General features: G+C 35.7%; 1 protein-coding gene across 1 annotated transcript; it reads left to right on the plus strand.

The window, feature by feature from the left end:
• Nucleotides 1–7,901: 7,901 nt before the first annotated feature.
• On the plus strand, nt 7,902–9,451 carry LOC114356485 (putative uncharacterized protein DDB_G0282133). The gene is made up of 2 exons (XM_028309695.1): nt 7,902–8,857; nt 9,315–9,451. Exons 1-2 carry the CDS (start codon nt 7,921–7,923, stop codon nt 9,449–9,451), a joined length of 1,074 nt encoding a protein of 357 aa, XP_028165496.1. The 5' UTR covers nt 7,902–7,920.
• Nucleotides 9,452–11,992: the final 2,541 nt, after the last annotated feature.

Below are 11,992 nucleotides of genomic sequence, written 5' to 3' on the forward strand. Positions count from 1 at the left end.
TTGGCGTATATGAGGTTATTTTCAGGGGGGGACTACCCTCACTTGAAGCAGCTCCAGGGGTGGGGGGTTAGTCGCCCCCCCCCCCACATTTTTTAAATTTAGACTTGTATGAATATTTTCACATCGTTAAAAATAAAAAATCTAAATTTTATGGGTACGAAGGGAAGGGGGGGGAAGGCCCCCCTTCATTTCTGATGGTTATATAAATATTTTCACATATTGTTAGAATAATAAATCAAAACTTTATAAGAAGGTACGTACCTACCTAGCTAGACAGACTCACATTATTCTCATGAATATTTCAGGTAAGTAATATCGTCAATTTCACAGAATTCTTTTATCCTAAATTTATACTATCGTTTTTAAATTTATTAAACCCTTAATCATTATTAGAATATCCTAACTCGATGCGTAAAACTTTATCCCGAAATAGGGGACATGAGTTCACGAACTTAGAAACAGAGCAAAATTTTATCACGAAACAGGATCCAAACAAGAGGTCCGCAGAACAATTAATATTAAAAAAAGTTTAAACAATATAACTATAATTTATGTATTAAGTTACTGTCAAAAGACCAAACTTTAACATACAAAAGCTTTCATACTGATATCATCTTGGTTATTTTTAAATAAATTGTTAAAGTCGTAAGAGCCTTAATATACCGAAGTAGGGGGCACTTACCTTAAATGTCAGATTTTTTGAAGGTTATCAAGATAAGAAGAGGTCTCAAACTATCTTGTTACAGTAATCCAAAATTTCACAACAGCGCAAGCGCATCTATCGTGATATTTTGTGGATCAAAGATACAACATCATCGAAATTACCTACTGTATTTTATAGCGGCTCTTTACATGTAAGTATCCTTATATTTTGGGCTAGAGCACATCGGGACAAACATGGCTATTGCTAAAAAGAAACCCCTAAAACAAGCTCAGTAACCACTAGTAAAAAAAATTAGGAAACCGTAAAAGAAAACAAAAGATTAAGTGCTGACTGAACTGACCACGCAATCCACACATCCTTTCATTAATTATTAATGTAGGTAGTTGCAATAAAGCATCATTAGAAATATAAACAGAAATATTTATTTGTCTTTGAATATGATCATTGAAGAGAATCGTAATTATTATTAAAGGAGCTTTTAATTATAAAACTTACTTAAAGTGACACAAATGTTATCAGAGGGGAAAAGCTCAACAAATAAGCTTTCTAAAAAAGGTTTTCATTTACATAACATCACTTAGATGTTTTAACATGTTCTTGCTTACGTCTGGTCACCTTTTAGGGTTTCCTACTTTTTCTCTTACACAATGAGTGGACACTTCCAGATCCTGCTTGCGACGAAACTAGGGTTGCCAAATTGAGTCACAATATCTATGACAGAAAACTAGATATTTCATAATATGGTGACTCATGGTTATCATTTCTTCTAATAGTCTACAAGAATTGGTTAGCAGATAGTGCTCTTTGTTAAAAAGAAATGTGAGACTCTACAATTGATTCCAAAATAATTTAGCATTCGCATAATGTTCTCAATCTTCAAATTAATATTAGCAAGTTAGGTTTAACTTACAATCAAGATAGCTCTTTAGCCAAGCAAAAGGTGTTGTGGTATCATAATTTTCTCTATAGAATTATTTTAAGTGAGTGGTAGAATCATATACGTAGCAGGTAGGCGCTGGATGCAGGCCGCTACCAACCGGCCAAGCTGAAAATCATTGGGGGAGGCCTATGTTTAGAAGTGGACGTCATGTGACTGAAATGACGATGACGATAGTAGAATCACGAGTATTCTAAATAGAGGGATTTGGTGGAGCTTTGGTGGCTTTCAATCATCATACCATTAGAAGAGACAAGTAAAGCAGTAAGCATGGACATCCTATCACTGAAATGATAGCGGAACTTAATATAAGTTGATGTAGCTATTACGACATACTTTTAGTAAAAGCCGTTATAAATAATACCTGGCCACCTATTTAGATTTACATGCAGATCTGCAGGCTTCCACTTTAGTTCCTGAACCATTTAATGCAAAACAAGTTTTATTATGTATGAAGATTTTATTGAAGATTCTCAATCAACTTTTACAGCAGTTAGAACGACTTTAACAAGCCGTTAATGTATGTTACCGCTAAGATAACGAGTGATTGACTTGAAGTCCTGTCTTTGGCGACTTGAACCTAGATTACGTTATAATTAACTTAATAATCTCAAGTATTCTTGGAACAAAAACTCCTAGTGTAGTACCAAGCAGATTATGCAAACTTAAAAACATTTTCTTTATTTTGTTTTGTGCTCTGGAACGCCAATGGGCTGCCAAATCATACCCTAGAGGTTAAAAAATATATGGAAATTAATAAAATTGACATAATGCTGCTCTCCGAGACGCACCTTACAAGGAAGAGTCATTTTAGTATACCAGGATACAAATTTTATCACACCATGCATCCAGACGGTAAAGCCCACGGAGGAAGTGCCGTGCTGATCAAGAACAACATTAGACATCACCTAGTTAAAAGCTACTGCTTGGAAAAAATTCAGGCCACAAATATTATTATAGAAGACTGGTCCGGCCCCTTTACGATATCAGCCGTTTACAGTCCTCCGAAACACAGCATTAAGATAGAGGATTATGTTGCCTACTTTGAATCTCTCGGGCATAGGTTCGTAGCCGGCGGTGACTTCAATGCCAAACACACATTCTGGGGTTCCCGGGTAATAAGTCCAAAAGGTCGTCAACTACTAGCAGCTGTTAACAAACTGCGACTTGGTTTGGTCTCAACGGGTGAACCAACATACTGGCCAACTGACACAAAAAAGAAACCAGACCTAATTGATTTCTGCATCATTAAAGGCATTAGTACTGAATATTTTAGTTGCAAATCCAGTACTGACCTATCCTCTGACCACTCTCCTGTTGAGATTCTGCTGCGTCGAAAGATCGTGCAAAAGGAGAAACCATGTAGACTACATACACGTGGAACAAACTGGGAATATTTCCGGGAACTGGTGGCAAACTCTATAGATCTAAAAATACCATTACAGACAGACGGAGATATCACGAACTCAGTTGAACATTTTAACAACATTATCCAGCAAGCAGCATGGGAGGCCATGCCTCCTACACCAGCCTCCACCCGCGACGGACCTCAATGTTCTCCTATTCTTAGAAAACTATTGAGTGACAAGCGGAAAGCTAGAAAGAGATGGCAGTCTACGAGGTATCCTGGAGATAAGGCAATTTATAATAGATTAGCTTCACGACTCAAGAAACTACTAACTGATGATCGCAACAGTAACCTTGCAACATACTTGCGGAACCTGGACGCTAAACCATCAACAGACTACTCATTATGGAAGGCGACAAAGGACCTTAAACGCCCGACTAACCACCAGTCACCTCTATTGAAGCCAAATAACTCCTGGGCTAATAATGATACTGAAAAAGCTCACGTCTTCATGGACCACCTACAGGAAGTCTTCACACCTAATCCCGACACTGGCTCTACTATAATTGACAACGTCGCCGAATTCTTAAATCAGACTCACCAACTAGAACCACCAATTCGAAAGTTTAGTAAAGCCGAAATCAAGTCAGCAATCAAAAAATTAGACGTAGGAAAGGCACCGGGCTACGACCTAATCACAGCAACTGTCCTTAGAGAACTACCAAAAGAGGGAATAACATACTTGACACAGCTGTACAACGCCATCCTGCGCAGAGAATATGTACCTCCACAATGGAAAGTAGCCAAAATTATAATGATTGCAAAACCAGGTAAAAATCCCGAAGATGCTAAGTCCTACCGCCCAATAAGCCTACTCCCGATTGCTTCCAAGGTTATGGAGGTGCTGATTCTATCAAGGCTAAATCCTGTTATTGAACAATCTAAATTAATACCAGACCACCAGTTCGGCTTCAGACAAAAGCATAGCACAATTGAGCAAGTTCATAGACTTGCGGAGGCAATAACAGAGGCGTTTGAACAGAAATCATACTGTACGGCTGCATTTCTGGACATATCACAGGCGTTCGATAGAGTCTGGCATGATGGACTCCTATACAAAATAAAGAAGACGTTGCCAATAAATTACTATAATATCATTAGATCTTATCTGATTGGTAGACACTTTTTCGTCAGTCAAGGAGAGGCTACAACTGAGCTTAGAAAAATTCAAGCGGGGGTGCCGCAGGGCAGCGTTATGGGACCTACACTATACCTCCTTTATACTGCAGACTTGCCGATTTCTGACAATGTGGTCATGGGAACTTTTGCCGACGATACAGCTGTCATGGCCTCCGATGATACACCAAATCAGGCCTCCCATAAGCTACAGACCAGTTTAGACCAAATCACAACATGGCTGAAAGATTGGCGTATTAAAGCCAATGAAACAAAATCTGTACAAGTCACATTCACGACCCGGCGACTTACCTGTCCACCGGTGACATTAAATAGTGTGCAGATCCCACAATCTGACGAAGCGAAGTACCTTGGAATGTACTTAGACAGACGCTTGACATGGAGAAAGCACATCTATACCAAGCGCCTTGCTATGGGGCAACAGGTGCGCAAGATGTACTGGTTACTAAACCGAAAAAGTCAGCTCTCAATGGAGAGCAAACTTCTGCTTTATAAGTGCATCATAAAGCCAATATGGACATATGGAATACAACTGTGGGGCACAGCCGCAAACTCAAACCTCGAAATACTGCAAAGATTCCAATCAAAAATGTTGAGAATGATAGTGGACGCTCCATGGTATGTCACTAATGAAAGACTACACCACGACCTTGAGATCAAAACAGTGAAGGAAGAAATAAAAGCAAGAGCCAAGGCATATAAAGATAGACTGCAGCTACACCCAAACATATTGGCACACCACCTTATGGATGACTTAACTCCGAGTGTCCGGAGACTTAAAAAAAGAGTACCGCAAGACTTGCTCTAATTATGAGGACATGTCACAGGATATGCATCCCAATTTCCACTGATAAATAATGGACAGAAATATTGTTGAATGTATAAGGGAATAAAAAAAAAAAAAAAAAAAAAAAATTTTGTTTAAACTTGTAAAAAATCTCAGCAACAGACAGTATTTTCTTCATGTCATGACATCCACTGCTGGACTAAGGTCTCCCCTAAGGGTTTCCACAATGAAGGGTCCTGCGCTCCCCCATACGGGTACTTCCCGCGACCTTCACCAGATCGTCGGTCCACCTTTATCGCCCAAATACTGCCCCATTAATCTTCCTACCGACCCATCTCTAAACCCATTCTAAGACCAATAAAAAAAACATAAACCTATCATTTCTATCTTCGGTTCATCACGTGAACATAATGGGTGTGCCTCAAGGTTCGGTATTCGGACCAATACCCTAATTTACTCCTCAAATTACTACTAAATCTGTGTGATTGGTAACCCTATACGGAAATAAGTATTTTGATTTGCCTTTGCGTAAGAAAACCCGTTAAATGCATACGCCATGTTTGAAAAAGGCAAATATTCTCGCAAAGCAAACGGGCAATATTATGTAAATACAGATTAACCCGATAGCCTTTTACCAAAGTCAGGTAATTCAATACTTTATGCTATTAAATTTTCGCAATGAAAAATAAATATGTTGATTTTATGTTTACTGATGTTATACAAAGTATTGATAGTATGACTTATGAGTTTGCAGTATTGATACCAAAATGTATAGTGCAAGTAACACCTAAGTTGATATGATAGATAAATGATGATGCTATGAGAAAACAACATTAAGATGAGTCGGATAACTTTTAACTGAAGAATAAACTTGTCATTTTGACATATTTCCCATACTGAAACTGTCAATAGGCCAAAGTTATTCTTCAGATAAAATTTGTCCGGCTATTGAAAAATCAGCCGTAAGTGATATAAGTCAGTAATTATATTTTTTAACAATTTTAATTACTTATAATAAGGTTACCTGTATTTTCATAAAACACACTTTCAAAATTACGTGAAAGCTTAAAAGAACGTATAATTAAAGTTATTTAATCAACCTACAAACACAGGATCATCAAGTTACTTTAGTCTTACTTAACTGAAACAATTATTAAACTATTAAAAATCAATTAGTGTTAATTTGGTGGAAATTTAAGAGCCCTTTAAAACCAATTTGGATTTTATAAGATTTTTAACTTTCGCGTTTCATTTTAACTAAAACAGAGAAACACTTGTCTCAACGCGACATTTCTTAATTTCATCTTAAATGTTAGTTTTATTTTAACTAACTCGCCAAAGTATTTTTGTATTTTTAAAACCTAAATTATTAATTGCCGATTACAATGTCAAATTATTCAATAAAATCAGTATCGAAACAATAATAAAAATTAATGAGGCATTAACAGTCCAACTGAATACCTAAATGCATTTTGTGTAACAAAGCAAATAATTTTGAATTAAATAAATTGTTAAACATTAAAGCTAAATTAATACATTATGTTTCCTATTCAATACTACTCATCTTTACGATACGTTACTTCTGAATTATAAATATTAGTAGATCCGGAATTTTTTGTTTTAGAAACATTTATTTCTCTAAAAAAAGTAGATTTAACTTTTATAACATAACAAACCGATTAGCCACCGCAATTTCGGGTGATTGTAAAAAAATAATTGCACAGACAAAATACACAGATGATCGCATGCAATTCCGCTACCGCGAATAATCTAGAGAAAGCACACTTTCGATGCTGGGAACAGAGGTGGACTAGGAAAGTGTACATCTAATCCTATCCTACTATAATATTACTAGCTTTCCGCCCGCGGCTTCGCCCGCGTGGATTTTTGTCTGTCACAGAAAAACTTTATCGCGCGCGTCCCTGTTTCAAAAACCGGGATAAAAACTATCCTATGTTCTTTCCCGGGACTCAAACTATCTCTATGCCAAATTTCATCAAAATCGGTTGCGAGGTTTAAGCGGGAAAGCGTAACAGACAGACAGACAGACAGACAGACAGACAGAGTTACTTTCGCATTCATAATATTAGTTGGGATAAAGGCGAAAGTTTGGAAGTCTGGATGTCATGATGTCTGGATGTTTGGTTACTCTTTCACGCAAAAACTTGATTGTTTATAACCCAGATTAACATATAGGCTATAATTTATGACGATATGTGACAAATAAATTTCAATAAATAAATAAGACGTGTCTAAAAAGCGCCATCCATCGTCATTGGTTAAAATCTACAGCGCTGGACAAACTACTGTTTTTGACGTTCCTAAATAATCATGCGGAGGAAGCCGTGAAACGCCATCTATCAACATGATATCCAACGGGGGTAAAACGAGGTCCGCGCGTACGGAGTCGCGGGCGACCGCTAGTAATAAATACTAAAATGAGTCATTAACACTCAGCATATTAAAATACATCGGCATTTGGCGAGACATACCGGTCTAAATTCAAGACTGGTTTTTAAATTCAAATCAATAGTAACATTTCAGCTGTCAGTTTCTACGATTTCTATTCAATAAAATGTGATTTGGCGATTCTTATTTAAAAACTGAGCAAAAGTATGGACTAGATTTTAATCTCTGCTAGGTAGGTACATAATTTTTGTCTAGAGAAGTACTGATTTTGACAGATTTGAAGATAAATATTCCTATGTATTCTAACTGTCATGTAATTAAGTAAGTAATCAAAACTCAGTTTAGTTCCTACCTGCATACATCTTTATAATACGTAAAAAGCCGATATTACAAAATTTTAAACTGATACTGAACTGTTAACTTATTACTGAGTCCGTAACTGTCTCTTTACATGCTAATGTCATCTAAACAACATTTCATATCGTTACAGATACAAATACGTCTTCGTCATAATAACCATCTTATTCAACCGTGTCTACACTGAAGAAACTTATGACAACTCACTTCCGGAACATGACATGGCTACTTGTCCATTCTCTAAAATCATTGAAGACATTTTCAAAGTAAAAAACACTAGTAAAAGTGGACTATTCGTCAAAGACGCTGAAAGAGCTAAGATATTCCTTAATTCTATAGCTAATTTCACTGACAGTGAGAAAAGCGGTAACTTAACTAATCAAGATGATTTAGTTAACAAAATTATCGATTCAATTAATACAATAAAATATAATATTAGTAATAGTAAGAATGGAGAAACCGATGAGGCTATTATTCTAAATGTATCTAAAAAGAATTCAAACAATATTACAAGTGAGAACCTTACACAGAAAGTACATGATAATGTTGCAACCACAGTACAAATCAAAAGTGGCATAGAAGAAAAGAAAGACGCAAGTAAATATAATGTTACAAATAAAATTAAAACTACAAAAAGACCAATTATAAAACCTAACCCTACGACTGAAAAGGTGAATTATGTGGAAATATTAACAATTGAGCCAAATAATACGAGTGTAACAAATAACACGTCATCACATAACATCATAGATGTTTTGAAGCAACTCATGCCTATGTTTAATAGCACTTTGACAAAGGAGTTACATAATATTACAATAATCGAAAGAAATCATCTTAAGAATCATTCTTTTACTGCTACTAAAAACGTCTCTACTATAATAGTAACTTACTGTGATAAGGAGAATTTGACTAGAGCTAATGTTTCAATTAATAATGACTCTATAAAGGAAACCGACTTGAAAGTGGATGGAAACGACTATGATTACTATAATGCTGAAAGTACTAATGATGATGATGATGTCAACTATTATGATGATGATAAACCTGACGCCAATTTGACAAGAGGCGAGAAGAAGGACATTTTAGAAGCAGCGGAGTACGGCATGCAGAAAATGCACGAGCTGTACAGCATATTGGAGCCGAAGCTGTATTCAATGGGTAAGTTTAAACTTTGAGCTTTAATTCATTCGTAAAACTTACATAATTATTCATTGTTAATTGAGGAACAGAAACATAATAACCCACTTACCCTTACCTTACTTACCCAGTTAAATACTAATTAGACGTAGGTTCTTCACATATTTATTTTTATTAATATTCCTCTGAATAGACTAATTTTGATAATGGATAATAACGAAATCGCATCATTTTATACGTGGCTGTTTGTTATCAAAATGATATTGTTCAGTAAAGTGTTTCGCTTTTGAGATTGTCATGTAACAAAGATGATTTTTATAAAAGACTCTGGGACTCAAATCGTAATTTAACAATGCATTTAATCAGTCCCAAAAACAGTGATCAAACTCTTTCTATTTACTATTCCATGTCATTGGTTCTATATTTATTCTTATAGGTTCTAAGACTAATTTTTCTAATTCCGATTTTCCTGTTAAAGGTCTGTGGCTAGACGACACCAACCCGGCCAGATACGTGGCGGCCTTCAACGCGCCCTCAGAGGATGCTGACAGATTCTCCCGCTACGGGTACGCCACCCTGCAAGCCGCCACCAGGCTGAAGCAGCTTTCCAAGTAAGTACATTTTAATACTAAGTAGGGGATTAGACACCATCAGTGAATTTGGAAACTGGAAACCACGAGGCAATTGAGTTTTTTTTTATTATTAACCAAAACGAGGAAGCTTTTGGATTGTTTCAACAGGTTAAAAGCGTCTCTTTATTAGGGATTGGCAGCTTTGGCGTCCGTCACTTACGCCCGCATTCACAAAGGATGCTTGCTTATGTGAAGCAGTAAATCGAACGCACAGCGGTAAAATAGAGCTTTGTGATTGGTTGGTGTGTCATCCTGTGCGTCCACGCGCACTGTGAGACCTCATAGTAATGTTTGTGAATACGGGCGTTAGACTTGTATTTTTTTTAATATAGTCCGATCTTTATTATGACTTTTCCTCTGTTATAGTTAACCCCGAACTGTATTGAGAGTTCAAAAGTTTCGTTGCCAAACACAGAGTTAACCAAAGGAAAAATGAATCTGAAAGAGCGTTAAACCTGCTATAGGCTAGTAAAAATAAATTGGAACTTACAAATTGATTATTCGTCATATTGGAGTGTGATCTTTGGAAACATTAACACAACATTATTATGTTATCATCCATATTTATTATTCTGATCTCGACAGGTCAATCTGGTCTTCCTGGTGGGTCAGAATCTCTTGCTTGTTTTACAAAATCACAAGGACGAAATGTTATTATTTACTTAAGCATTATGTAAATATTTCACATCTACTTGATTACGGATTTTATCGTCTATAATTTAAGCAATTTTGATAATGTTCTTGTGCATTGCATTATTTGCATAGAGGTGTGATGCTGACCTATTATTTAATAAGTATTTGTTCATTTATTTACAAACATCGACGGTTACAATATATTTATGGTTGAAATCTTCAAACTATGCTATGAGCAACTATGTTTATTTTTTGTTACTATTTTTAGTAACTTTTCAACATCTAAATTAGCCAACAAAAGACAAAAAAGTCCACCGCTTTTTTCACGAGTACAAATAGAGGCTTCAAATATCAAATAGGTACATAAAAAATCTGAAAATGAATGAAGAGTATGATGGGAACCTTCAATGTACGAACCCGTTCGGTCTTGACAGATTTTTGGTAATTATTTTAGTTATTTCAATTAATATGCTAATCGACTTTATAAGTTTCTATTTCGTATGATTATTTCCTAATATGTTATTAGTATCTTTCATACTAGTTTTCAGCAAGCAGCCTTGCAATTTAAAAAGCCAACTGATGACCTTATCAGAATCTACATATTATAGACTCTATAAGTAATTAAAGGCTTGAAAACCCCGGTAAAAAATATAAAACTAGAAATTGCCTTCATCAGGAATTCCCAAATTTGTTTATTGTGACGCGCTTGGGGACTTGGAATTTTTTGCGATGAGACCATCTGATCATTTTTTATTAGAAACACCGAAAAAACAGTCATAAGAATGGAAATTAAAAGAGATTATTTTACTCATTAGTAGAAGGGTGTGTTTTGAGCATAGCTTCTGGAAAAAGAAGCTTAAGTTTGGAAATTACCACTCATCTCTAAATCTACATTTACTCCCTTACTAATAAAACTTACACGCCCGGTTGAACAATTGTTTAAAGTGTGGAAATGTCATTTTTAACTACTGTTCAACGAGTGCGTAACTTTTTACCCGACTACGGCAAAGCAAAAGGAGGGTTATGATTTTGACAGACTATGTATGTATGTATGTATGTATGTATGTTCATCTGTTCCCTCGTAACTTCTAAACTACTTATCAGAATTCGACAAATGACATATCATTAGAAGCGTCTTAATTGTCCGCTGGTTATAGGCTATATGCGGTTTCACAAAATCTAATGTGGCGCCCTCTAGCGGACAAAACATACAGAGTAAAAAAATAAAGTTAAGAAAAATATGCCGTGTTTGGTATCATTTGAAAGCGCTTTACTTGTACGTCTTGAATATATATATATATATATTACTAGCATTTGCTTGTGACTTTACCTGTATTCATAGGCTGATTGCATATAATTCACATTTTTTCGTTCATAGCTTCTTTACTACTTATTAGTTCATCAATTTAACTTTAGTTAATATTATGCGCCACAAATACACTTTAACACCAAAACAGTACAAATAATAAATAAAAAGTAAAAAAAACTAAAACCCAACTACGACAAAAAAACGACGCTGAAAAAGTATAAAACAAGATTTTCAGCATACTGAACTGAACAAAGTTGCTAATGTATGTAGTTGCATAGTAATTTTCATGTTTGGAAAGGCGTAGTCACACGTTATTACCTACCGTAGCACTTTGACAACGTGTGACTGCGGTTTTCCAAACATGAAAATTACTATGCAACTACATTAGCAACTTTGTTCAGTTCAGTATGCTGAAAATCTTGTTTTATACTTTTTCAGCGTCGTTTTTTTGTCGTAGTTGGGTTTTAGTTTTTTTATTAGTGAGGGGGTTATTTTCAATTGCCTTACGACGTCTCAGGGCTTCGGAACAGATTTAAAATCCCTGTCCGACATCGTTTTCCTGCTAAGTTATTTATTACTACA

This window comes from Ostrinia furnacalis, unplaced genomic scaffold (assembly GCF_004193835.3).
Source record: "Ostrinia furnacalis isolate ACB-3 unplaced genomic scaffold, ASM419383v2 OfSCF2810, whole genome shotgun sequence".
NCBI classification, from domain to species: Eukaryota; Metazoa; Arthropoda; class Insecta; order Lepidoptera; family Crambidae; genus Ostrinia; species Ostrinia furnacalis.